The sequence below is a fragment of the Eubalaena glacialis genome, chromosome 10 (assembly GCF_028564815.1).
Source record: "Eubalaena glacialis isolate mEubGla1 chromosome 10, mEubGla1.1.hap2.+ XY, whole genome shotgun sequence".
Taxonomy (NCBI): domain Eukaryota; kingdom Metazoa; phylum Chordata; class Mammalia; order Artiodactyla; family Balaenidae; genus Eubalaena; species Eubalaena glacialis.
In genome coordinates, this window is record NC_083725.1 from 115,907,431 (window position 1) to 115,935,240 (window position 27,810).

Below are 27,810 nucleotides of genomic sequence, written 5' to 3' on the forward strand. Positions count from 1 at the left end.
GCCCCTCCCAGTCCCAGCAGGGTCCCCTGCCTTCTCCCCTCCCCCTCCCCAGGGCTGATTCAGAAGCCTCCCCAGTTCTTATCCTGGAGGCCCAGGCAAGCCCTGCCAGTTCAGGCACCCTTCTGAGATTTGTTCTCTGACCCCCTGGGATTCTGTGAGTGTATCAGTCAAAGTTCTCCAGAGAAACAACCGTTAGGATATGCACACATATATGAGGAGGTTTATTATAGGAATTGGCTCATGTGATTATGAGAAGCCCCAGATACGCCATCTGCGAGCTAGAGACCCAGGAAAGCCAGTGGTGTGAGTCTCAGTCTGAGTCTGAAGGCCTGAGGGGTGAGGAGGAGGCGGGTGTCCCAGCTCAAACAGAGCAAACTCGCCCCCGCCCCACCTCTCTGTCCTCAGGCTCTGGGGGCACAATGGGTGAGGCCCACCTGCATTGGTGAGGGGGCCCTTCCGTACTCAGTCTACTGCTCCAAATGCTAATTTCCAGAAACACCCTCACAGATAACACCAGAAGTAACGTTTTACCAGCCATCTGGGAATCCCTGAGCCCGGTTAGGTTGACACACAAAACTAACCATCACAATGAGTCACCTAAAATGGTCTAGAAAATTCCTTTTCTGCTTAAACAGAGTAGTTTCTGTTCTATACGAGTAATACTTTCTGTTTGTCCTGTTTCTCTTGCTTTTCTCCTTTGCTTTCTTTTTGAGTGATTGAGTTTTTAACACCTTTTCTTACTGGCTTGGAAGTTATCCACCCTTCCTATTCTTTCGGAGAGTACCCTTAACATTTCAACGTATGTATTAAAGTCTAAACTTGGTCAATAGATCTATCTCCCTTCAAACTATACAAGGCCTTTAGAACCCTTTAATTATGATTGCTCCCTCTCTATTCTTACATGGGTTGTTTATTTTTTTTGGGTTTTTTTGGGCCGCATGGCTTGCGGGATCTTAGTCCCCAACCAGGGATGGAACCGGTGCCGCCTGTGGTGCAAGCGCAGAGTCCTAACCACTGGACCGCCAAGGAAGTCCCTATTCTTAGGTGTTTTTATTCTCCAGGACCTTATCTTGACTTTCTAAGAACCACCCCCTAGTCAGACATCATCATCATTGATGAACTTGTGCCTCGTTCCTTCTTGCCTCTCGGATCTCTCCTCTGGAGTCATTTTCATTTTTTTCTGAAGTTCGTCTTCTAGAAGTTCTGTCTGTTGGTGATAAACTCCCATATTCTGCTTCTCTGAATGTCTTCATCTTGGTATAGGATGGAGATGGCTGTCCTCGCTCACAGGGCCGAGGTGAGAGCCAAAGTCACGCCCCCAGGGCCATTTCTCCAGGGCCCTAACGCCCTGAGTAGTCGGAGTCAGCCTCACTCGGGGTCTTCACTCCGGTGGGTCCCAGCCCTTCCTGCGACACCCGTTTCCCCCTCTCTGACTCCTGACGCACCAGGTCCTGCCATCTCAGGTGACTCCCATCAAAACCCCCTAGGCTGGCACTCCAGGCCCGTACCTGTCAGACTTAACATGCCCCTGCCCAGTGAGACCACGTTACCTGCCCTTCCTCAGACCCCTGCCCTTTCCCTCCTCTGTACACCTGCTCTGGGGACATGAAGAAAAGCAAAATTGCCCTCTGTGTCAATATATGCTCCCCTGCGGGGGTGGGGGGGAGACAGGAGGGGTCCCAAAATGTGTCTGATTTGTCAGCCTTGGACAGAAAGGGAAACCGAAAAAGGCGAGGACCTCCCCGCAGAGGCCCCCTCCCGCAAAGCTCTGTGTGAGACAGATCAGTCAGGGCAGATACTGCTGTATGAGTTCCTCTGCACCCTGATTTGGGTCCTTTAGAACTGGAAGAGGACTAGGGCAGCTCCCCACCACTCTCCAAGTGCTCTTGAGCACATACTCCAGTCTGCATGCTGAGGGTTGAGAGACTAACGCCTGGGTAAGTGAACACCCCTCGGGTTGTGGAACTTGTTACCAGTGGCCAACCAGTCACAATTGCTCTTGGGGCCCTTGCACCCTACGCTTGGACTGAGACTGCTACTGTGTTACTGGATTGTATCATCCGAGTGGACCGTTTGGGCTGCTGCAACCCAGGGCAAGCGCTGACTTACTGGTGGACATGCTTATTGTGACCCTGCTGGCAGCTTCTATGAACGTTGACTGAGTGTGGAGCCAGGAACTGATTACACGCCTCTCACTTTGGCCAAGGTCATGCAGTTCGAACCCCAGGAAGAAAAAGAGTACTCTTCTCATACAAGAATTCACGAAAGCAGAGTGATACACAGCGCTGTCTCCATGCTTGACAAGCTGCACTGGCTAGGAACAAGGGTTTCAGGTGCTTGGCACCTCACTGTGAACGAGCAAAGGTTACCTAATGAAGTGGATATTTTAGCATCACCAGATTCTATCGTAACAATAACTGAAGAAATTGCTGCCACCTGGGAGACAGCCTTGGGCATTGCTAACGGTTTATTCCTCTATGTCGCCAGGCAAGGTGCGCAATGTGCCTTGACACATTCCATAGGGATTCTGGATTCCCCAAGTATGTCATCAACGCATCACACGTGAGCACATGAGCCACTGTTGGTGTCCCGACTTTGCCTCACATCGATGATATTCCGAGAGTGGTTCCTACGGAGGAAACTGCCCACGCTGCTTTACGTGCTCCTCAGACACAGGTAAGCAGAGGTGGTTGGGCCTTGAATGACGACAAAATCCAGGGTCCCGCAACCCAAGGAATTTCCTAAGGGGATATCTGGGCAACTACTAAGGACAAATTGCTGTCCTTTTCCTCAAACTACAAAGAGGCCCTACGCCAATTTGGCTTCTTTGTACATTGAAGGCAGCATATTCCACATTTAAAGCCTTTAAACTGGGTCACCAGACGAGACCAGTGTGCAGGGGCCCTGACACTCAGCCCCATGGAATTCGTCTCAGCTTTGGAAATTATATTCCTCCAGTACTTATTGGCCCCAGGGCTTTTGCATTTGTGAACTTCTTCCTGCTGCTGAGCAGTGCACACTCCAGAATCCCACGCGTATCCTCTCAGCACGTGATAGACACGTGCGTGCTGGGCAAATTTCAGTGGCCTTGAAGCCTGGTCTACTCACTCCCCCAGGGGGCTATTGCTAAAGTGTATTAGACACTGGATCCCAGAGTTCTCTATAAAGGAAAATTCCAGTACGGTCACTTGTAGTTTAAACCTGCTAGAGAACTCATCTTGAGCTGAAATAACACAATAGACAGGATACACAATAGAAGGGATACAGTTTAGGAATCAGTCAATTAGAGACCAGATTGAGAAAATCTTCAAAGAAGGACTGAAGAATTTTAAAAATGTAAAAGAAAAGCTAAGAGATATGGAAGACAGAAGTAAAGGTGCTGGGGCTTCCCTGGTGGCGCAGTGGTTAAGAATCTACCTGCCAATGCAGTGGCCACGGGTTCAAGCCCTGGTCCGGGAAGATCCCACATGCCACGGAACAACTAAGCCCGTGTGCCACAACTACTGAGCCTGTGCTCTAGAGCCCGCAAGCCACAACTACTGAAGCCCGCAGGCCTAGAGCCCGTGCTCCGCAACAAGAGAAACCACCGCAGTGAGAAGCCCACACACCAGAACGAAGAGCAGCCCCCTCTTGCCTCAACTAGAGAAAACCCGCGTGCAGCAATGAAGACCCAACACAGCCAAAAATAAATAAATAAAATTTAAAAAAAGAAGTAAAGGTGCTAACATCTGAATCATATAGGAATTCTAGAGAGACATATAAACATGGAGGAAGAAAATGTTTGAAGAAATAATGGACACAAATTTCCTGGAATAATACAAACATGGACGCACACTGGACCAAAAAAGCCCAGCGTGCCAAAAGGAGAAAAAAGGAATAACTCATATATATATCACATAGAACTTTAAGAATATCAGAGATAAAGCTTATAGAGAGAAAAAGTGTATCACATACAAAGGAAGCAGAATCAGACTGACATCAGATTTTTCAACAGCAAAACTGGCTTCAAGAAAACAATGAAGTAGTGTTTTCTAAATATAAGGAAAAGCATTTAGAATCTAGAATTTTATGTCCATCCAAACTGTCATTCAAATTAGACAGATAGGTCCCAATATACCAATTATTTTATTTTTAAAAATAAATTTATTTATTTATTTATTTTTGGCTGTGTTGGGTCTTCGCTGCTGCGCACAGGCTTTCTCTAGTTGCGGCGATTGGGGGCTACTCTTCATTGCAGTGCGCGGGCTTCTCATTGTGGAGCATGGGCTCTAGGCGCGCAGGCTTCAGTAGTTGCGGCACGTGGGCTCAGTAGTTGTGGCTCACGGACTTAGTTGCTCTGCAGCATGTGGGATTTTCCCGGACCAGGGATCGAACCCATGTCCCCTGCATTGGCAGGTGGATTCTCAACCACTGCGCCACCAGGGAAGCCCCCCAATTATTTTTTAATAGATCTTTATTGGAGTATAACTGCTTCACAATACTGTTAGTTTCTGTTGCACAACAAAGAGAATCAGCCATATGCATACACATGTCCCCATATCCCCTCCATCTTGAGCCTCCTTCCCATCCTCCCTATCCCACCCCTCTAGGTCATCGCAAAGCACCGAGCTGATCTCCCTGTGCTATGCTGCTGCTTCCCACCAGCCAACTATTTTACATTCGGTAGTGTATATATGTCAATGCTACTCTCACTTTGCCCCAGCTTCCCCATCCCACCCCATGTCCTCAAGTCCATTCTCCTATGTCTACCTCTTTATTCCTGCCCTGCAACTAGGTTCCTCAGTACCATTCTTTAAGATTCCATATATATGCATTAGCATACGGTATTTGTTTTTCTCTTTCTGACTTACTTCACTCTGTATGACAGACTCTAGGTCCATCCACCTCACTACAGATAACTCAATTTCATTTCTTTTTATGGCTGAGTAATATTCCACTGTATATATGTGCCACATCTTCTTTATCCATTCATCTGTCAATGGACATTTAGGTTGGTTCCGTGTCCTGGCTATTGTAAATAGTGCTGCAATGAACATTGTGGTACATGTCTCTTTTTGAATTATGGTTTTCTCAGGGTATATGCCCAGTACTGGGATTGCTGGGTCATATGGTAATTCTATTTTTAGTTTCTTAAGGAACCTCCATACTGTACTCCATAGTGGCTGTATCAATTTACATTCCCACCAACAGTGCAGGAGGATTCCCTTTTCACCACACCCTTTCCAGCATTTATTGTTTCTAGATTTTTTGATAATGGCCATTCTGACCGGCGTGAGATGATACCTCATTGTAGTTTTGATTTGCATTTCTCTAATAATTAGTGATGTTGAGCATCTTTTCATGTGCCTCTTGGCCATCTGTATGTCTTCCTTGGTGAAATGTCTATTTAGGTCTTCCGCCCATTTTTTAACTGGATTGTTTTTATGACCAATATACCAATTATTAAAATGAGTTAATAAACATTATCAGTTAAAAGAAAAATCATGATTCTATTTTTAAGAATCCAGATACACCTAGGACATGAAGACACGCAAAGATTCAAAGTAAAAGAATGTAAGACAGGGGTGAGAGGAGGGGAAATTGGAGGAAGGTGGTCAAAAGGGACAAACTTCCAGTTATAAAAGTACTAGGTGGTTAAGAATCCGCCTGGCAATGCAGGGGACACGGGTTCGATCCCTGGTCTGGGAAGATTCCACACGCCGCAGAGCAACTAAGCCTGTGTGCCACAACTACCGAGCCTGTGCTCTATAGCCCGCAAGCCACAACTACTGAGCTGCATGCCACAACTACTGAAGCCCGCACGCCTAGAGCCTGTGCTCTGCCACAAGAGAAGCCACCGCAATGAGAAGCCCACACGCCACAACTAGAGAAAGCCCGCGCGCGGCAAGAAAGATCCAACACAGCCAAAAAATAAGAATTTTTTTTTTAATTGAAAAAGAAAAAGTACTAGGGATGTAAAGTACAACATGATGACTAGAGCTAACTGCTGTAGGATAGATATAGGGGAAAGCTGTTGAAGGAGGAAATCCTAAGCGTTCTCATTACTAGGAAAAAAATTTTCCCTTTCTTTTCTTTTTAGTTTCTGTACGAGAAGATGGATATTAGCTGAACCTATTGCGGTAATTATTTCACAATATATGTAAATCAAACCATCATGCTGTACGTCTTAAACTTAGTGGTGTATGTCAATTATTTCTCAATAAAACTGGAAAAAAAATAGGAAGACAATTTATCAGGCAAAAATACTAACCAGAAGAAATCTGGGGTAGCTACACTAACATGAGATGAAATAAACTAAGATAAGAGGCATCTGTAGGGATGGAAAGAGTCACTCCATGAAAAAGGGTTCCATTCACAGAAAGAGATAGCAGTTTTAAACATGTTGTACTTAACACAAACTCAAAATGGCTTAAGGAAAAATCAACAGATTATAGGAAGAGGTCATTAAATCCACTCTAAGGCTCCACAGTTGGTGAATGTCAAACAGTGCAACCACTTTGGGAAGCATTTGGCAGCACTGCCTAAAGCTGTGACACAGAAATTCCACGCTTAGGAACTGTCTCATGAAAAACCCTCCCACACGTACAAAGACACACACAGAAGAACGTTTACAACAGCGAAAATATGGGAAAAACCCAAAAACCATCAGAAAAGTGAACGGATAAACTTGATATAGTCCCACAGGAAATATTATAAACAGTCAAAACAAATGAACTACAGAATTATTTAGCAATAAGGAGAAACATACTAATGTAATATTAAATGAAAGAAATCAGCCCCAAAATATAACATTCAGTGTGTTATCCTTTTCTTAAAGTTAAAAATAACTTTACAATGGGGACTTCCTTGGCAGTCCAGTGGTTACGATTCTGCGCTTCCACTGCAAGGGGCACGGGTTCGATCCCTGGTTGGGGAACTAAGATACTGCATGAAGCGTGGCGTGGCAAAAATAAATAAATAAATAAAAACAGAAGTCGAGAAGACAGTTACCTTGGGTGGGAGAACAGAAAATGGGATGGGTGAGGGGTAGGATGGGAGGGTGGAGGCATATGGTAGCTTGGGTTATTGTCAAGTCATCACTTTTGTGGTGGTAAATTTGAAGGTGCTGTCATTAAAAATAACCAATGAAATATTTAAATACAATAATTTATGGACCAATGCAGGGCTTCCCTGGTGACGCAGTGGTTAAGAATCCACCTGCCAATGCAGGGGTCATGGGTTCAAGCCCTGTTCTGGGAAGATCCCACAGGCCGCAGAGCAACTAAGCCCGTGCGCCACAACTACTGAGCCTGCGCTCCAGAGCCCGCGTGCCACAGCTAGTGAAGCCCACGCACCTAGAGCCCGTTCTCCGCAACAGGACAAGCCGCCGCAATGAGAAGCCCGCGCACCGCAACGAAGAGCAGCCTCCGCTCGCCACAATTAGAGAAAGCCCGTGTGCAGCAACAAAGACCCAACGCAACCAAAAATAAATAAATAAATTTATAAAAAAAAATAATAAAAAAAATTTATGGACCAAAAAAGGCATCATGTGGGAGGGAGGGAGATGCAAAAGGGAAGAGATATGGGAACATATGTGTATAACTGATTCACTTGGTTATAAAGCAGAAACTAACACACCATTGTAAAGCAATTATACTCCAATAAAGATGTTAAAAAAAAAAAAAAGGCATCATGATGGAAATTTAAAAACAGTCAAAACTAAAGTATAATTAAAATACTAGATATTTCACACCTATCAGGATGGCTACTAGCAAACAAATAAAAAATAATTCGTTGGCAAGGAAGTGAAGAAACTTGAACCCGTGTGCACTGATGGTGGGGAATGCAAACTGGTGCAGCCACCATGGAAAACAGTATGGCGGTGGGTCCTTAAAAAGTTAAAAATAGCCATGTGATCTAGCAATTCCACTTCTGGGTATATAACCAAAAGAACTGAAAGCAAGGTTTCAGAGATATCTGTACATCCATGTTCATAAGAGCATTAGTCACAACAGGTAAAAGGTGGAAAGAATCCAAGAGTCCACCGACTCTTGGATAAAAAAAATGTGGCACATACAAACAATGGAATATTATTCAGTCTTAAAGAGGAAGGAAATTATGGCATATGCTACGACATGGATAAACCTTGAGAACATTATACAAAGTGAAATAAATAAGCCAGTCACAAAAAGGCAACTATTGAATAAGCCCACTTATCTGAGGTATCTAATCAAACTCATAGAAACAGAAAGTAGGGAATTCCCTGGCGGGCCAGTGGTTAGGACTTCGTGCTCTCACTGCCGAGGGGCCGGGTTCAACCCCTGGTCAGGGAACTAAGATCCTGCAAGCCGCGTGGTGCAGCCAGAAAAAAATAAAAAAATGAAGAAACAGAAAGTACAATAGAATGGTGGTTGTCAGGGACTGGAGGAAGGGCAAATGGGGAGTTGTTAACGGGTATGAAAATATTCTGGAGGTTGGTTGCACAACAATGTCAATGTACTTAACACTACTGAACTGCACACTTAAAAATGGTTAAGATGGTAAATTTTATGTGTATTTCAACACAATTTTTTTTAAAAAACCCAACTAAATACAAATACTTACAGAGCTGCATTAAGGGAAATTTTAGCCTTAAATGTGTCCCACAGATTACCTAATTACAAAGGGAAAATAATACCTTCATAAGAAAGTGACCTAGAAGCCATCCCTTTAACCAGGTGGTCAAAATTAGCATCACCAATAGTTGGACATCCTGTATCACGTGCCTTGTGATCTGCAATAGATGAACGTCATCTCTGTACCTGGTGACGTGGTCAGAGCACATCAGCTCTAGGTTATTTTTGCTAAAATTGTTTAACTCAAATCTAAGCATACAAAAATAATCACACAAATCCAAACCCAGGACATTTTTTATAAGAAAACTGGCCTGAACTTGTTAAAAAGCCTATTTTATGAAAAATAAACCAAAAAAATGTTAAGAAGTCTATTCTAAATTAAGAGGCTAAAGAGATGTAACAACTAAATGCAAAACCTATGTGTTTTGTATGTATAGAGAAGTAGAATGTGACAAAATGTTATAAATTAGTGACCCTGTTGAAGGGTACACAGGTACTTATTTTATAATTATTTTACTTTTTCTTCAGATTTGAAAATTCCCTAACTAGTTTTGGAGGGAGGGAGGAGGTAAAGCTGAAAATCAATGAGTTAAGGACCAAACCAAAAGGGTTAGAAAAAGAACCACAGAATAAACCCAAAGGCAGTGTAAGGAGAAATATGGTAAGAGCAGAAATTAATGAAATAGAAAAAAACTAACAATGAGGAATGATAACAAAAAATCCAGTGTCCTGAAGAGAGTAATAAATGAACTTCTGCCAAGATCGACAAGATTAAAAAAGAAAAAGCACAAACAAATAATATTAGATATAAAAAAGGGGATATAACTTTGGATACAGTCAAGATTATGAACATAAGGCAATTCTACAAATAACTTTGTGCCATAGATAAAATAAGAAAATATGAAAATATTTTTTCTTGAAAATATCACTGACTCAAGAACAGAAACCTGAGCAATCCTATATTCAATAAAAATCTAGAGTTAAAAACCTACTGCAGGGCTTCCCTGGTGGCGCAGTGGTTGAAAGTCCGCCTGCCAATGCAGGGGACACGGGTTCGAGCCCTGGTCTGGGAGGATCCCACATGCCGCGGAGTTACTGGGCCCGTGAGCCACGACTACTGAGCCTGCGCGTCTGGAGCCTGTGCTCCGCAACAAGAGAGGCCGTGGCAGTGAGAGGCCCGCGCACCGCGATGAAGAGTGGCCCCAGCTCGCCGCAACTAGAGAAAGCCCTCGCACAGAGACGAAGACCCAACACAGCCAAAAATAAATAAATTAATTAATTAATTTAAAAAAAATGATAGTGTCTATAAAAAAAAAACCTACTGCAAAAATGCCAGGCACAGGTGGTTTTACAGTAAGTTTTACCAAAAATTTTAGAAGTGTAAAATCCCAGTCTTACACAAACACTAATAACGAGAGAGAACATTCTCCAATTCATTTTACGAGGTTGGCATAACCTTGATAAAACAAAACAAAACCACCCAGACAAGGGCAACACAGGAAAGGAAAAGCTTAAACCATCTCACTTATGAACCTGGATGCCAAAATCCTCCCAAACATCAGAAAACCAAATCCAGCAATACACTGAAAAATGTATCATGGCTATTTTATTCCAGGAATGCAAGGATGTCTTAACATGAGAAACTGTGTCAAGATATCTCACCACGTTTACATATTACAGGAGAAAAACCATGCGGCTAGCTGAGTGCCATGGGTGCTCCTTGGCACACATATATGGGTGGCTGGATGACAAGGGAGGCAAGTGAGCTGGGCTGCATGGGGGGGCTCCGATGGAAATGACCTGGCTGTAAAGGTTGGTCCTAAAGTGATAGATGTGCGGAGTCTGACGGGCCACAAGTCTCAAACCTAACTGCAGCAGGGGTTGGTACTATTAGGCAACAAATCACATGGACTGGCCATGGCATTGGGGAAAGAGGGCTCCTGAACGTCAGCTCATTCGGGGAGATCTATTCATATATGGTTGGACTCCACTACTAAGTTGGGAGAATAGAGGTGGAATTCAACTTTGGAGAATGACAAAGGGAAACAGTATGCAGAATACAAGGACTCTACCTCCATCAGAATTCCTAGGTATGACCCCCAGGAGTTAAATGGCTGATGAGAGAGAGAGAAGTCGAGATTAAAAGGTTTTAGGAAGAAAAAAGAGGTTATTAGGTAGATCACAGAATCACTGAGGGCTGGAGAAAAACATAAGGCCAAGCTTAGATACAATGCCCCTCCCAAATCACACAAATACACGCGATAAAGTGGGAAACAGGAAATTCCCTGGTGGTCCAGTGGTTAGGACTCAGTGCTTTCACTACCGTGGCCTGGGTTCAATCCCTCGTCGGGGAAATGAAATTCCCGCAAGCGATGCGGCTTGGCCAAAAAAAAAAAAAAAAAAGAAAAGAAAAAAAGCAGGAAACAAAGGAGTACTTAAAGGAAGATTTTTAGCCCTAAATGTACTAGAAAACAAGTCTGAAATTAATTAAGCATACAACCCAAGAAGTCAGAATGAGCAAATAACCCCAAAGAAACAGAAGGAAAAGGCCAATAAAGTAGACAGGTATCTTGCAAAGCTAGTCAAAGAAAATAAAATACACAGAATTCAGGACAACGTGTGTTGTTTTGGGAATTCCCTGGCAGTCCAGTGGTTAGGACTCCGGGGCGCTCTCACTGCCCCGGGGTTCAATCCCTGGTTGGGGAACTAATATCCCACAAGCTGCATAGTATGGCCAAAAAAAACCTCCCCAAAACAAAAACCACAAATGTTCGTTGTTTTATCTGCTCTCACCTCTTGCCCCCTTTTTGGGTAAAAGAACCTCTCTATTCCCTGGGAAACGCATGTCATATGGATCAGGGAGGCTCATCTCGCCTCTCCTTATTCCCCCTACTCAGCCCTGGCCAGAGTGGTTACCAGGAGAGGGCAAGTGACCAGAGCAAGACCAGTCGGTCTTCCCTGAAGTTCATGGATCCTGAAGAAGTAACTCTTTGTCTGTCAGGACCAAGTGCAAACTGGAGCTTCCTGAAGAAAAAACCTACAGGGAGAAAGGGACTGCTCAACCAAGAGGAGCACAGACAATCCAAGAAATAAATGAGAGCCCTGACGAAACCATGCTGGCCTAGGTCAGCTCTGCCTAAAGCTCTGCCCTGAGACTGCAGACCAATGAGCCCTTGTTGGCTTCTGCTGGTTTGTATTAGACTTTTGTCACTTTTAAGTAAGACAGTCCCAAATGATACAAATAGTACGCATGGTGTTTTGCCAAAAAAGGCTTAAATATACATAAAACACACAATTCTAAAAAAATATAAATTACCGAAATTGACTCAAGGATAGAAAACTTGAATAAAATGCCACAGAAAAATTACAAGGCAGTCAAAGATCTACCCTTAAAAAAGAAATCAAGCACAGATTTTATAATTAAAATTCAATCAAACCCTGAAGAAATAACTCCTTTTCTTTAAAAAAAAATTTTTTTTTAAAATAAATTTATTTATTTATTTTTGGATAGATTGGGTCTTTGTTCCTGCACACAGGCTTTCTCTAGTTGTGGTGAGCCGGGGCTACTCTTCATTGCGGTATGTACGCTTCTCATTGCAGGGGCTTCTCTTGTCGCAGAGCACGGGCTCTAGGCCAGCGGTCTTCAGTAGCTGTGGCACGAGGGCTCAGCAGTTGCGGCTCGCAAGCTCTAGAGCGCAGGCTCAGTAGTCGTGGCGCATGGGCTTAGTTGCTCCGCGGCATGTGGGATCTTCCTGGACCAGGGATCGAACCTGTGTCCCCTGCACTGGCAGGAGGATTCTTAACCACTGCGCCACCAGGGAAGTCCCAAAACAACTCCTTTTCTATAAATTACTCCAGTCCAAAGAAAAAGATTATATGTCTCCAAACCCATTCTACAAGGCTAGCATAATGTTGTTGTCAAAATGGGACATAGAGAGCATTAAAATAAAAAATGAAATTGGCCCAAGGATACAAAAATCCTGAATAAATAAATATAAAACTAAGCAGAGTTTACATCAGAATTCAAGAATGGTTCAACACCAGGAAACCTAATCATGTAAATCAGTGCAATAATAAAAAAAATCTTTTGACTATCTCATAAATGTCAAAATTCATCACTGTTGAATAAAGGAAAAAAACACTCAGTAAGTTGGGTACAGAAGGAAACATCTTCAGCCTAATGAAGTTTATCAACCAGAAACCCAAAGCAAGAATAATATTTCATGATGAAACATGAGAACAATTCTCACTAAGAGAGGAACAAACAAGGGTGCCATTCAACATTATACTGGAAGTCCTGGCCTCCATAATTCACAAGGAAAAGAAATGAGTGTAAAGGACAGGATGAAACTGCCGCTGGTAGAATATGATTTGACACTCTATCCAGAAAGCCAAGAGAATCAACTGAAGAACTCTTAGAACTAATGAGAATTCAGTTAGATAAATAGGTGGGCACACAGAGATGGACAGCTTTCCTACCTGCCAGTGATGGCTGGAAATGTAATTTCAAAAGAACCCATCCATAACAACAAATAGCTCTAAAATTCTTAAGACTACATTGAACTAGACTCATATGACGACAATATTTTTTTTTTTTTTTTTGGCCGCATGGCTTGCAGGATCTTAGTTCCCCAACCAGGGATCAAACCAGTGGCCCCTGCAGTGGGAGTGTGGAGTCCTAACCACTGGACCACCAAGAAATTCCCAGAAGATGACATCTTATAAAAGAACACACATAACTCATTTCTGTATAGAAAGATCAAAAACAACCGTTAAGTACCACTCGTCTCCAAATCATACTATGAGATTTAAAACCACGCCAATAGAAATTGCAACAGAACTTTTAAATGCAATGACCAGTTCATCCTAAAGTTTTTATGTAAAAGAAAACAGGAAAATTCCAAGGAATGATGGGGCAAGGGTGAGGAAGAATGAGTTATCAATCATGCTATAAAATATGGCGTGTGCACACACAATCAGTGGGCCAGATTCCAAAGAGATCCATATATATGCAGGAATTTCATTTATTTTAAAAAAGGTATTTTGAACCAGTGAGCAAAGAATGAACCACTCAATAAATGGTATAGGGACAAGCGGCTAGCCCTTTAGGGAAAAAAAGCTAGCCATCTTCCATACAAAAATAAACTTCAGATGAGTTAAAAATACACTCACATCTTCAACTTACCTGGTTAATTTTTTGCACATGAATGTATATACATACATTTCTGTACGTGCGTATATACACACATAAGCACACACACACGTGTATGTATGTATTTAAGACTACACCAAGCAAGCGTAAAGAGAGTGAATGAGGAGCAGGGAAATGAAGTGGTAGCCGGAGAGGATGTGGGATCAGTGACAGGATTTTTTTCTGGTTGTTTTTCAGATGGGAGATTGTATAGCACCTTTGATGCTAACATACCCAGTACAGAGGATGACAAAAACCAAAACTCACAAAAACTCCTTAAGTAAAGAGAGACAGGCTCCGAAGCACGAGAGGAAAGGCTTAAGTCCCACTGGATTACAATGGGCAGTAAAATGACAGGAAGATCCATGAGCACAGTTGTAGGGTTGGTAACAGAGAGATAAGAGTTCCCTCCAATGGTTACTATTTCTTAATGAAGAATGAGCTGCAGTCTGTAACTAGCAGGATAAGAGGGATTTGGTAAAAAAAAAAAAAAAGTTTTCTGGGGCTTCCCTGGTGGCGCAGTGGTTGAGAATCTGCCTGCCAATGCAGGGGACACGGGTTCGAGCCCTGGTCTGGGAAGATCCCACATGCCGCGGAGCAACTGGGCCCGTGAGCCACAACTACTGAGCCTGCGCGTCTGGAGCCTGTGCTCCGCAACAAGAGAGGCCGCGATAGTGAGAGGCCCGCGCACCGCGATGAAGAGTGGCCCCAGCTCGCCGCAACTAGAGAAAGCCCTCGCACAGAAACGAAGACCCAACACAGCCAAAAATAAATAAATAAATAAATAAATAAATAAATTTATTTTAAAAAAAAGTTTTCTAATACGACATCCCAGGGTAGATCTGCCAGGCAGTGCTGAGTGGCCATCTGAGGTTTGTAACTACGAATTTAAGATAAAACTAATGAACCAGGTTGGCTGTTTTCTCTAACAGTTACTTCCGTACAGGCACAGAGGTGAATGACTGGGTTGACCAGGGTTAGGTTTTACTAGATGAACACGATGGAGGAAGAAAGGGAGTACAGGGTGTAGACCACGGAATTGATGCTGCACAGGGAAGCAAGTGAAGATAGGAGAATGACGGTGAGAATGTGGCAGGGCTGGAGGATGAAGATAAAGAATTTCTGTGTGGGGGGGGGAGGGGTGGTAGTTGAGCAAGGAGGCCTGGAGGTGGTGATTGTACAGGTTTTTGAATTCAAATGGTGTTGCAATTTCTAGTGACGTCAGGGGTCCAGCGAGTGACTACGGATATAGGCAACAGGCCTGAAATAGAAGACAAGGGCATCAGTGATGGAGACATCAAGGACCTAGGTGGCCACAGCGTTGAACGGGCCCATCCATGGGATGTAGAGAAACAATGATGGAAGCAAGGGTAGAAGACTCTAAGCCAGGAGGTAAACTTCAACGTCTGAGCAGTGACTAAAAGGTGAATGCCAGCAATGAAGAGGGAGAATGTACAGTCAGAGGTAAAAAGCTTCCAAGGAGAAGTGGGATGATGTGGTTTGCATGAGGGCTGAGGAGTGATGGTCTGAGCAGCCACGAGGAGGCCACCAACCAGGGCATGTACACAGCAGCATAGAGGTGGGCGCTCCTGCAGTCACAGGTGACTAGAAAGGGAGGGAGAACAGCTTACGAGGCACTGTGAAATTCATCCTGGGGGTCTCTTAGAGACAGATGGGCACTAAGTCCCACTGTGATCCTGAATACCTGAATCAGTACTAACTGCAAGCAGGCAATGAAGTGGGAATGCTCCCAGTTATTAACTACATGCAAGGAAGCACACAGGGCCTGGCACTTACTAAGTGCCCGATGAGAGAGGGAGAAACTAGGAAAGATTCCAGCCATTTCCCATTTCCTGCCCATTCAGCCCACCTGCCCATGAGGCCACCACCTAGGAGCAGTTTTTAACTTTACCACATGTCCCTCCTTCCTCCAAAGAGCCACTCCGACACCAGCATAAGTCACCACCCACCAGGGGTTTAATTCTCCTATGTCAGAAAGTCAGTTCAGGGAAGGGCCCTGCCTTGTCCCCATCCAGGGGGAAAGATCCACAGAGCCTCCTGGGAATGTCCAAGCTCAGAGGAGCCAAGGACTAGTCTCTGAGCAAGAGGAGAAGTGGGTCCCGGGGTCTCAGGCTGTCTCCTCTTCTTCACTCTCCTCCTCACTCTCATGATACTGTCTGCGGTTGGTGTTAACAAAAAGGTCAGAATCATCTTCAGAGCTGGACTCTTCTACTGATGACTGTGGCTCAGCTGGGAGTTCTGGCTGAGCCTGTCTGCATCGGGGCGGGGGGAAAGGACAGTTAGCCCAACGCCTTCTGGGGAAACCAAGAAGCCCCACAAAAAGGAGGACCATATGGCCAAGCAGTCAGGGCTCAGCGAGTCAGACACAGAGAGAATCGCAAGAAATTTGGCCAAGAAAAAGCGGCAAGAAACTACCTCCTCCTCACCCCCACCTCAAAAGTTTGCTAGAGCTACTGATTTTAATAATAATGATTCTACTACAACCGACACTCAATGAACCCACATTGCTTACCAGGTACTATGCTGCTCAGCAATTTTACAAGCATTAGTCTCTTTAACCCTTACAAAGCTCCCATTTTATAGGTTAATCTGCTTAAAGTCACTCAGTTATAACTCGAAAAGCCGCAACTTTAACCCAGAGAATCTGACTTTTAAGCCATACTTTTAATCACAAACTTAGAAGCTCTCACCAGGGACCCTATGTAGGAATGAAGGAAGGTCCTATTTCCCCTCAAGGTACCAAGGCCTGAAGCCCCATTTTCTGTCTTCCCTACCCCAGGACTTGTGCCTCACCTGTTCCGGTTGTTGTGTTTCTCAGCCACTTCGGAGAAGGCCTCAGGCCTGTGCCAAGAGAAGAGCTGAAGTCAGAAAGGACAGAGAAACCCCTCAGCAAAAAAGCTGTTTCCAGCTGTTCCTGCCTGAGATGTCATGATCTTCCCTCCCCTAATTCCACAGCTGGGAAGTAAATCCTCCAGAGCAGTAGGGCAGCCAGTGACCAAGGGGACCACCCTACCAGAGCCCCTCCTTCTGCAGAGAGCGCACGTGGTCTTTGCAGAGCACAAAGGAGATCTCAGCCTTCACCTTCTCTCCCTCTTCAATAGGGTCAACGATGAGAAAGTCCCCTGCAGATAGAGAGGAGAAAAAACACAGTCAGTCCTGCTTGCAGTGGCGGAAGCTGAGGCCATAGGAAACGGTTCTGTCTCCAAAAGGGCGCCTCTCTCACCTCTCTTGATCCAGATGTTCTTGCGGTATTTGGAGGGCATGCTCACCAGGAAGCGCTGCCCCTGGGCTGTCTCCACCTCATGCAGATTGTTCCCTGGGGTCCTGAGTACCTGCTCCAGGAGAGACCAAGAACCAGTCAGCCTCATCAGCCAGTTCCAACACCTACTGAGCTGTGGTGCACCCTGCCCCCACCCCAGGGGCCCAACAGGGGTGGAGGGGTGGGGGAGGCAGAGCAGCTGGTCCCCAAAGCCACTCACCCTCACGATCTGCTGCTGGTCGGAGGGCACCATGTGCTCCCCCAGCACCTCCTTCACCACATGCTTCCTCTTGGTGGCCTGAGACATGTTGGGTCCTGTCCCAGGGCGGTGAGGGATGCAGAGACTATCAACTCCTCCTCCTGAGTTTCTTGGATGGCAGGCTCAGAATGCACGACTGTTTTGAAGATGGGGAGAGGCCTTTTACTGAGGAGTGACACAGTGTCCTGGTTAAGAACATGAGCTCTGAAATCCAATTACTTGGATTCAAATCCTACCTTGGTTATTTCCTGGCTGTTCAATTTCTCTAGACCTCAGAGAAAAGCAGGAGCTAACTCAGAGCACTGTTATTAAAACAAAATAATCGTAAGCAAAACACTTAGCACAGTGTAAGGCACGTAAAAAAACTCGTATTATTCTTAAGTACTGACATAACCACAAAAACTAAATACGTGTTCTAGAAAAATAGATCATTCTGGCAACCCCTTGGGGAAGGAGTGAGATAAACCATTTCTTCCTCAACATGCTTGTACGTCCCAGGTGCAGCACAACCACACAACACAGATGTTCAATCTCTCAACACAGTACAGACACAGACAAGTTCGGAGAATCCAAGTCAGGAACGAGTTAATTAAAGGTCAGGGTAGGCTGGCTTGATCTTCGACATGTACTGTTTCTGACTTGGGTACTGAAAAAACAAGGACTAATGCGTACTCAGGAGACTGATGGCTTCCAAAGGAAACTCCGACGTGTCATCCCTAGTTGCCGCCCCCTGCCCTCCTGCCTCCCTATTCTGGAGGAAAAACGCTCAGAGAGAAAGCCCCATACTTACTCTCTGGCTCTCGAATCCCACGGGCGCTGCCTGAAAGACCCCGCTCTCCAGGCTGGACGCTGAGATCGGCTCGTCCACGACTCACTTCGCAGCTGAGCCAATGAAAGCCCAGAAAAAGGACTTGCCGGCGGTCACGACAGTGGAGTCGTCTTGGACTCAGGTCTCCGGCGCCTCCGGTTCCCGTCAGACTCTCGCAAGCCCGACAGCGAGGAGGACTGCGCGGGTCAGCCTGAGTCGGACACCGTACTTCCGGCGCTCTCCCGGAAGTCTCCTGGCCACGCCTCTCTCCTTGTCCGTCCCTCTAACTCTTCCCACCATCAGGTCGGCCAAGGCTAAGTCCTTTAAGTTCCGGATGCCGTGCAGCAGAGAAATAAAGTTTTCTTATCACAGACCTCTGCTCCCTGAGACCGGAAATGCTTCCCGAGAAGCGAGACCACAGAAGGCAGCCCGGCCTCCCGCGAAGCAACCGGAAAGGAGCGCCTACTAAGGGCGCCGTCAAGTTCCGGGGGGGGGGGGGTGGTGCCTTAACTCAGTGACTCTAAGCGGCTAGAAGTGCCCAATGTAGATTTTTTTTTTTTAAGGCGGCCCTTGAGGCGACCCGGAAGCGGAAGTGGAAGAAAGTTCTAGTGGGTTGAGGGATCGGCGGGACTAGCCGGGTGGCGGGAGAAGCCGTTACCGGAACCGGAGCTGTGGGTGAGCGCGGGCCGCGGAGCAAGGCCCGGGCTGGAGGTCGGAGGAGGCGCGGGGAGGAGGGGGAGGGGAGGGGCCGCAAGTGCTGCGACGGGCCAGAGGATGCGCTCTCGGACGCGCCCTCTGAGAGGGTTCGGCGCGTTGTGGGCGGGCCCGGCGGCGTGGGACGCGGAGAGGGCTGGTGGCGTGGAGCTTGAGGGGCTGGCTGAGCGGGTGTGTGCGCTCCCTCTGCGCCTTCGCTCTGTGAGCAGCCTGTGGGGCGGGTGGGAGAGCCCTTCATTTGCTTTTCGGACCAGGTGGTCGTTGCAGGCTGGGTCAGTGCTGCCTTTGCCCAGCCAAGGTCACAGAGCAGTGACAGCTTTAGGATGGGCCCTGGGTACTAATCGACGCCTTTTGTCCTGCGTGCGCCACCTGGTAGGGCAGGATAGTTTCTCCTGTGGGGCGGGACCAAAACGCAACTCCCGCGGGGAGTGGCAGAGACCTTTCTCTTGAACAGTGAGGAAAAGACTCTTCTTGGATGTGTTTTCTCATCCGTAAACTGGGGGAAATCGAGAAAGCGTCCCTAACGGATGCTCTAGCTCTCTCTTACTGTGAGATTGCCAGTGGGCCTTCGAGAGTTCCCGGGTTTTTAGCGGTAACCTCCCTTTTCTTAGGATTCCCAGATTAAGCCTGATCAAGATGACAACCTCCCAAAAGCACCGAGACTTCGTGGCAGAGCCCATGGGGGAAAAGCCAGTGGGAAGCCTGGCCGGGATTGGCGAAGTCCTGGGCAAGAAGCTGGAGGAAAAGGGCTTTGACAAGGTGTGGGGTGGCTGCGTGCAGCCGGGGAGGGCCGGGGGTGGCCGACTACAGTGCTTCCCCGCAGCTGGGGAGTGAGGAGAGTGCGTGTACCCGTTGGGGATGGCAGTGGTGTGAGATCTGCAGAGCCCGCAGGCTGGAGCCTGCCCCGTCTCCTGGGCTCCTGTGCTGGGAGCGGCGCGGAAGTGGCCTTCTTGTTCTTAGTCCCACAGAGCGCTCAGCAGCCCGCCTTTTGTTTTGCCCATCTTGCAGGCCTATGTGGTCCTTGGTCAGTTTCTGGTGCTAAGGAAAAATGAAGATCTTTTCCGGGAATGGCTGAAGGACACGTGCGGCGCGAACGCCAAGCAGTCCCGGGACTGCTTCGGGTGCCTTCGAGAGTGGTGCGACGCGTTCTTGTGATGCTCTCTGGGGAGCCCCCGACCCCGAGCCCCAGCACGGAGTCTCCAGAGTTTGCAGCCAAGTGAGGACTCTTCCCCCGTCCTCTACAAAGGAAAAGATTGCTGTTGTCGTGCACACCTCCCATGTACTCCAGGGTCTTTTGGGAGTTCTCTCCCCTCACCATTTCAACTTTTTTGGAATTCTTATCCTTGCATGCATTCCCCTTCTCCTTTCCCTGCCAGTTTCGTGACAGCAGTTACCAGCTTTTCTGAGTGATTCCTGGCCCTGTCCCCGCCCCCCTGCCCCCACCTCTGGTCTGTTTTATGCCATTTGGCCCTCTTTCTGGCAGAATGGTCACTGTCCTTGTAAAGTTTTTTAAATCAATAAAGTCAGTGGCCTTCATGACTGGGCTTTGTACATGAGAAGCAGGCGGGCTGGGAGTGGCCTATTCCTCAGGGAGTGACCAGGTTTCCCGCCCTCCTTACCAGTGCAGATCGAAACTGGCAGCTTCCTTCCCACTCCGGAGGGCAGCCATCCTGGCCACACGGGCCTTGGGCAGGTGCCTTGGCGTGTCTCAGTCCTTTAGTAACTGGGAGAGAGTGTGGGTTGATCCCTTCCTGGGATCCAGATGTCCATGTGGTCAGCAGCTGGGCTAGGTAGCACCTGGTGGAAAAGTCAGTGGCATTCAGAGCTACTAGGAAAAGGGTGGCCGGGATGTGGGTGAAGGTTTACCTGCCAACTGTCCGGTGCTCTCCTGGCCTCTGGGAGGAGTGGGCAGGGCTCTTGCAGGCTGCCCTGTTCTCTTAGGGAGGCAGAAAGAGTGAGAGCATCGCAACTGGGGTAGGGGCTTGAGTGAGTTACACTTTTATCTGGTATATTTTCATCTTTATTTCGTTGAAGATTTAGTATGAACTAGGTCCAGAGCTAAGATCTTTGCAAACACTTGTTTCTTTCACAATAACAAGTGACTGTTTCCTCTTCTATGGGTGAGGAAGACTGGTCCTCAAAACATAATATGGAAACCTGAGAGCCCTGTGTTCCTTGGTCATGGCGCTTGGCCTCTCTGAGACTCAGTTTCTCCTCCTGGAAAATGATGTTGTAAGTATCAGATGCAGTGCTGGCATTGTTCAGGACACTGGCACACCTGCACCGGCACCTCAGCGAATGTTCACAGCAGCTTTGTTTATCCTCAGAGGGCTTACAGTCTGGTGAGGAGAGAAATGACAGATAATAAATACAAACATTGGGATAATATGAGAAGATTTTCACGATCTCAGGGTAGGGAAAGATTAAGAAAAAGTTGATAAATTCAACTCCATTATAGAAACTTTAGTCATCTAAAGATACCATAAAGCGAGTGAGGAGCCTAACCCACGGGTGGAAATATTTGCAACACACATAGACAACAAAGGACTCTCTAGAGCATGTTCAGAGCTGCAATCAAGAAAAAGCAGACAACACAACAGGATAATGGGTAGAAGATGTGGAAGGCAGCCACAGAGGAATACGCAGGTGGTGAATAAGCCTGTCAGAAGGTGTTCAGTCACATTCGTAGTCAGAAATGCAAACACGATGCCATTATACGCTCACGGAATTGGCAAAAATTTGTAAGTCAGATGATACCAAGTGCTGGTGAGGAAGTGGAGCCACAGGAACAGATATCCAGCTGGTGGGAGTGTAAATCGGTATGAACAGTTGGGGAAAAGGGTGTTTGCCAGTAAAACTGAAGACCCACCCTGTGAGCCGGCAATTCCGCTCCCTGGGTTGTGACTGAGGACATGCACACCTGCACCAGCACTTGAGCGACTGTTCACAGCAGCTTTGTCTATAAGGGCCCCCAGCTGGATCCCTATGTAGGGATCTCCATGGGTGGTAAAACTAGAGGAAAAAAAAAAATGCTTATTGCAAAAGTCGATGGTAAAGAAAAAGAAGTTGGGAGTGATTGCCTTTGGGGGAGGGAGGCGGGTGTGATGCCTGGGAGCACTTGGGGCTGGGAGTGGCAGTTTCCACTTTTTGACCTGTGTGGTGGTGATCAGATACGTTCTGTGGACTTCTCTGCACATTAGCTACATCTCAGAACAGTAGAAGAAAGATAAAAGGGAAACCAAAAATAAAGACCCGAGGATCGAGCAATTAGGTGATTACTCAGAAAGTATGATGGTTATTAGTAGAGATGAAGGTTCAGTGCAAGCCTGGGTCTGGGAAGTGTGAGAAGCTCCCCTGGAAGGTCACCAGGTGGCCGGAGCTGGGCCCAGCTTGTGTTAACAGGCTGCTGCCTGGGAGGGTGCCAGTCTGAAGACCAGACTGAGGTGGTAATGTGGGCTGTCCCTGGAGTTTCAGGCCATACTGTGTTTTTCATGTTACTCTGGTTGGGTCCAGGGTCACCTTGGAGTCCCCTCAGCCTTGACCCATGTGCTGTGATGCTGTCACACAGGCCTGGTGTGCTTAGGCAGGGGCTGGGCAGGGCCACGGCCTCTCCCTGCTCAGCGTTGGTACTGCCACATGGTTACTGGCACTCTGTGAGGTAATGGAGACTCACTCCTCTTCCACGACGACGCCCTTCCTGCGGCTCCTGTCCCTGCTGGTTGCTGGGGGCCGCCCGGTGGAGCCCTGTGGGACGGGCTTCCCTGCCTCACGCACAGGCTTTGTCTGTGAAGGGGCTGAAGCCTGCCTTCTCACCTCATCCTCGGGCCCAGGCAGTATCTGTGACAGGTTGGTGGGCCCTGAACCCTCGATCTGGTCTTCTTCGTGCGTCGCACCCAACTTCCCGCATCAGTCCTGGAGCCGAAGGAGACCAATGGCATCTGGAATGTTCCTTGTGACACCGGCCTCTCAGAGACCCAGCCCCGCCTCGGCCAGCAGGACAAAGGGAACAAGGCCTAGAACATTGGAGAAAGCAGACCTGGGTGGGGGTGGGTAGGAGGCGGGTTATCTAGATGTCAGCCCACATTGCCCGACAGGATGTGCCTGGCTGGAGACGTGGGTGGGCCTGGAAGTCAGCAAATATTGACCAGGTGCTCCCCCTCCCTGCTGCACCCGAGCCAGAGCTTAACGCCCTGAGCCAGTCTATCACGAGTTCTCAGATCTGCCCCAAAGCTTGAGGTGGACCCAACCCATGCACTCCGGGGTCCTGAAGGGGTCCTGCTGCCCCTGGGGAGGAAGTAGGGAGAGGCTACAGGGCAAACCCAAGCCCAAGACTCACCTCGCCACCTGCCCCAGTGGCAGCCCAGAAGGTGTGAAGTACGTGCTCGTGACCGTCACAGGCGTACATGTGAAGTAAGTGCAACCCCCTACCATGTTGCCTCCTCCCCGCAGGGACCCAGGGCTCTCTCTACTGTCACGTCTGGCCTTGACGGATGGTAGCTTGAAAGAGTCCGCCAGGCCCGGCTCTGTGCTCAGTTCCTTCCGTGTGACCTGGAACAAGTTGCTTCACTGCTCTGAGCCTCAGTCTCCTCCTGTGTTAGCTGGCGCAGGTTTGTGAAGATTCAACCAGCTAATGAACGCGAAACCCAGGGCACTTGGGAGAGCTCCTCCCCAGAGGGCAGCTTTAATCACAGTCGGATCGCAGCTTTCCTTGCCACACAGCCCCTTTTCCAGGACGTGATCCAGCAGGAAAGGGGAGACGAGCCCTGGGCAGGGAATAACTGCGGCCCAGCTCAAGGTTCAAGGAAGAGGGTTCTGGGAGCAACGTGAAGGCCCGGGGTGACGTGATCCCGGGGTGAAGGGGATATCGAGGGCCCACCCTGGTCAGCAAGACCCATCAGCCAGGGACAAGAGAGGGGTGCCGTGGGCAACCTGGGTTGGGATGTCTGGGTCACAGCAAAACTGAAAGCTGTGTCCTGTGGCCAGTGGGGATGGCCCATCTGAGCTCAAACCTGGCCCAGGCCTCCTTCTGGAAGCCAGAGTGGTCCAGACTAAGCATGAATGGAGTCCAGGCTAAGACTCTTTTCCAGATGAGACCCAGCCCTGGGAAAACCCTTCCCGGGGCACCCACACCACCACAGCAGACCTCATATCCCTGTGGAGCGGTCCAGAAGTCACACACCAGGATGCTGGCGCATGGTTGCCCCCTAGCCCCCACCCCTGACCCTTCCCCTTTGACCCTGCATTTCCTCCTTGTAAAAAGAAGTAATAATCACTGCTTCTGCAGAGCTGTTATGAGGATGAGAGAACATATGTTGAGTCCCTGGTGCAAGGCTTGGCTCATATCAGGAGCCTGATAATTGTTAATTTCCCTTCCCCATCCCTCTTTTCTCACCAGGACACCACTTCTAGCTGAGTGAGTGACCTTAGACAAGTGTCCTGACCTCTCTGATTAACTTTCTTCATCTGCAAAATGAGGATGATGCTTACTAACTCAGGGTGCTTACGAGAACAGACCAGTGGGTGAAAAGTCTTTGAAAATTGTTAGGTTGGCATGCAAAAGATTTGCTGGTGTCGGCGCAAAGGAATAACAGGTAGAGTAGGGGCAAGTGAGCTGGGGACCCCCTGGCCCTTGGTGAGTCAGAGACTGGGCCTTGGCTTATTTCCCAGGGAGCTGTTGGAGTTTAAGTGTGGCCACAGCTGAGTTCCAAGTAACAGGAGAGCAGATCCGGGAGAACCCGAGGAGACTCCTGGCCCCTTGGGGCTGCCTCTCCACCTCTCCCCTGGGCTGCGGGTTTGGGCCTCTTACTCCCCCACTCCCAGCTTCTCTCGGGTTGGGCTCCTGCCTGACCTTGGCCTCCTCATCAAGCCAAGCTCTTGCCAGCTCTCACACAAATGGGTCTGTCCCTTTAAGGCAGACACCTGAGCCCACAACAAACTTAAGACTGTCCCTTGGCATCCAGAGATTGTTTTTCACAGCTGGGCTGAGGGGGTGGGGTAGTAGCTGGACTGGGCAGTGACCACACTGGTCCTGGTCTCCCTGGGCGAAATCAGTGCCTTTCCTGGCCCTGGGATTCTGAGAGGCCGAGAATTGTTGGGGGCGGCGGGGGGAGGGGGGGGGCGGGGATGCTGGATGCTTTCTCATAATATTCATCACAATCATAGCTACCACTTATTAAGCACCAACACTTTTAAGCACCAACACTTTGCTGGGTACTGAAAACCACAGCCTGTCCCAAACCCCAGGTAAGATCCTTGGAGGCCCTAAGCGCTAATAAGATCTTTGTGTCCCAGGAGCAAAAAGCCCCACCTCCCCCTGGCAACAAGTGATTAAAAGTACAAACGACCCTGAACTCTAAAATACTAATTCTAAAAAATTCCAACAAAAGCCAGACTTTTCCTGTGTTGACTACTTCAATGCTGTTTTTTATAGATTGTCAGATTATTCCAAAAAACATCATAGCCCTATATTGCTGGTACCTCCAGCACAGGCCCAGTTTACCTATGGGTGACCCAGTCTCGGGCCATTATTGTCAGCACAACCTTAGAAGACAAGAGTTGTCACATTTCTTCAGATGAGGACACTGAGGCTCCCAGAGGTCCAGGGACTTGCTGGAAGTCCCCCAGGCAGTAAATGGCAGAGCTGGGACCACCCACACACCTCCTTCTGGCCAGTTCTCATCCTTTGGGTTCAGTCTGGCTTGAGAGCACAGATTTGGGTCAGACTGCTGGGGCTCAAAAGCCAGTGTCACCGTTTACTCTTTACCAGTCGGTGTCCTTGGGCAAAATCAGTTGTTCCCTCTTTGTCCTGTTTACTCCTCTGTAAAGTGGAAACATTACTGATCCCCACATCATGCTGGTCGTGAGGGTTAAACAGTGCCCCACTCCGCGCAGTAACGTTTCCTACTTACCTGCTGTTTATACAGCTCCTGGCCTCCCCTAAGCACTTTACTTATTAAATCCTCACAGCAACCCGTTTCACAGAGGAGGAAAGTGAGGCCGTGAGAGTGAAGTAACTTCTCCAAGGCTACACAGTGGAGACAGTTAAGAGCTTGCTGGTAGCTGTTGTTGGTATTTCACACGTGATGGGCCTCTGTGAACTGTCCCACTGGTGGCACTTGTTGCTGGGGGCTGTCCTTGCCCTTTCCCTCACCGGACTAGGTGTGCCTGGAGGGCACTCAGTGTCGTGATACACAGGTGTGCTGGGGCTGTCCGCTGTCCCCCTCGGCGCCCGGAAGGCGGCCTTGCCCAGGCCCGGCGATCCCTCCCCGCCGGTGGAGGCAGGCGGAGGGCGGGGGCGGGGGCGGGCGGGGCCGGGCGGGGCCGCGGAGCCCGTAAAAGCGGCGCGGGCCGCGGCTGAACACCGACGCCGGCAACCATGGCGCGTCCGATCCTCCTGCTGCCGCTGGGCCTGGCCCTGCTCGCGCTCTACCTCCTGGCGCTGCCCCGCGACGCCCGGGCCCGGCCGGGGGATCGCGAAGTCGGAGAGCGGCAGGACCTGTCGCCCAACGACCCGCAGGTGCGGAAGGCGACGCAGGCGGCCGTGGCCAGCTACAACATGGGCAGCAACAGCATCTACTACTACCGCGACACCACCATCCTCCGGGCGCAGAGCCAGGTGCGCCCGGCCGGCGGGGCGGGGCGGGGCCGTGGGAGGCGAGCGCGGCCCCAGCCGGGCCGCAGATGGAGGGGGCGACACAAGAGTAATCAGCATGGCATTTTAATACAACACATTTTTCAAAATCCAATTAATGCCAAAACTTCTTGCGGAACAGAATATCTAAATTTCGAATAAGATCCAACCCTGAATTCACACGGCTACCTCACTAGCCTCACACTCGTCCCTGCCGGGATAGGCGAGTTGGGGAGGCGGGGTGAGGGAGATGGGGCAGTTGTGTGGACTTGGGTCTCAGCCTCCTGCGTGGCCCAGGCTCTGCCCCTCTCCCCAGGGCTCCCCACCAGAACTGCCTGCCGCCCCCTCCCCGCCCTTCCTCTCCCCCCATCCCAGACCTGAATCCCAAAGACAGTGTGCTGGATATGTCCTAGGGAAGGTAATGGGAGATGGGAGCAAACGGAGGGAGGTGAGAGGTCCAGGTCAAAGGTTGTCCCCCGGCACCCCTGACCTGCCCCCACCTCTGCCCCAGCTGGTGGCGGGCATCAAGTACTACCTGACGGTGGAGATGGGGAGCACGGCCTGCCGGAAGAATGCCGTGGCTGGAGACCACATAGACCTCACCACCTGCCCCCTGGCCGCAGGAGTGCAGCAGGAGGTAACAGCCCTGCCCCCAGCCAGGCATCAGCTCAACCAGCGGCCAGCAGCCGGGCCCTCAGGTTGTACAGCTTGAATTGGTCTGGCTGGCCGAGCTGATGTCTGGCTGAACCTGTCCCTGCCTTCTGGATGACTCAGCCCTGAGACCAGGGCGAGGGTGCAGAGAGGAGCAGACTGGGGCTTCCCCTGGAGTGAGGGGCTGGGCTGGAAAGATCTGGGCTCTGGTCCTGGGCATCTAACTTGATGTTCCTTCTTGCATCCCGGAGCACCGCAGGCACAGGGCTGACTGTTGGGAGCAGGCGGCCTGGGGCCTGGGCTCACCCCTCCTTCTTTCCTCATGATCTATTTGCAGAAGCTGCGCTGTGACTTTGAGATCCTTATGGTTCCCTGGCAGAACTCCTCCCAACTCCTAAAGCACGACTGTGTGACCCTGTAGTAGACCCCTGTGGGCTTGGGGGAGGGAGGGAGCGGGCAGGTCTGGGCAGGAGTGGGCACATCGGTGGAGGGCACGTCAGGTCCCTGGACCATATCTGTGGCAATAAATTGCTAGCACTGCTTCTTGCATTGGTCTCTTCTGAGTGCCTCGCTCTTCCTCCCTCTCCCATTCCCCAGTCCCACTCTCGGCAGCTCCCAACACCCCCTCTCCAGCTGACAGGGTGCCCACACCACCCACAGCTGAGCTTCTGCTGTCTCAGCCC

General features: G+C 48.8%; 3 protein-coding genes and 1 long non-coding RNA gene across 7 annotated transcripts; 2 read left to right on the plus strand and 2 right to left on the minus strand.

Annotated features, from left to right (window-relative positions):
* Positions 1-15,740: 15,740 nt before the first annotated feature.
* On the minus strand, positions 15,741-18,542 carry EIF1AD (eukaryotic translation initiation factor 1A domain containing). Of its 3 annotated transcripts, none has more exons than XM_061202071.1 (7): positions 18,115-18,531; positions 17,561-17,626; positions 17,286-17,460; positions 17,030-17,138; positions 16,820-16,928; positions 16,600-16,647; positions 15,741-16,058 (listed from the first exon to the last, which is right to left on the minus strand). In XM_061202071.1, the coding sequence occupies exons 3-7, from the start codon at positions 17,370-17,372 to the stop codon at positions 15,914-15,916; spliced, it is 498 nt and encodes a 165-aa protein (XP_061058054.1). In that variant the 5' UTR covers positions 17,373-17,460; positions 17,561-17,626; positions 18,115-18,531; the 3' UTR covers positions 15,741-15,913. The 3 variants fall into 3 exon arrangements, with proteins under 3 accessions (XP_061058054.1, XP_061058053.1, XP_061058055.1); XM_061202070.1 differs by having other exon boundaries at positions 17,286-17,483; XM_061202072.1 differs by having other exon boundaries at positions 15,925-16,058; positions 16,600-16,664; positions 17,286-17,483; positions 18,115-18,542.
* Positions 18,543-18,624: 82 nt separating this feature from the next.
* On the plus strand, positions 18,625-20,382 carry BANF1 (BAF nuclear assembly factor 1). The gene is made up of 3 exons (XM_061202073.1): positions 18,625-18,843; positions 19,458-19,605; positions 19,855-20,382. Exons 2-3 carry the CDS (start codon positions 19,483-19,485, stop codon positions 19,999-20,001), a joined length of 270 nt encoding a protein of 89 aa, XP_061058056.1. The 5' UTR covers positions 18,625-18,843; positions 19,458-19,482; the 3' UTR covers positions 20,002-20,382.
* Positions 20,383-20,901: 519 nt separating this feature from the next.
* On the minus strand, positions 20,902-26,104 carry LOC133099774 (uncharacterized). 2 transcript variants are annotated; one of them, XR_009702372.1, is made up of 4 exons: positions 25,755-26,104; positions 22,660-22,859; positions 21,716-21,858; positions 20,902-21,185 (listed from the first exon to the last, which is right to left on the minus strand). It is a non-coding gene; the product is annotated as an uncharacterized LOC133099774 (long non-coding RNA). The 2 variants fall into 2 exon arrangements; XR_009702373.1 differs by lacking the exon at positions 21,716-21,858.
* A 57-nt stretch (positions 26,105-26,161) lies between these two features.
* On the plus strand, positions 26,162-27,674 carry CST6 (cystatin E/M). Its single transcript, XM_061203657.1, has 3 exons — positions 26,162-26,461; positions 26,988-27,113; positions 27,465-27,674. Exons 1-3 carry the CDS (start codon positions 26,222-26,224, stop codon positions 27,546-27,548), a joined length of 450 nt encoding a protein of 149 aa, XP_061059640.1. The 5' UTR covers positions 26,162-26,221; the 3' UTR covers positions 27,549-27,674.
* Positions 27,675-27,810: the final 136 nt, after the last annotated feature.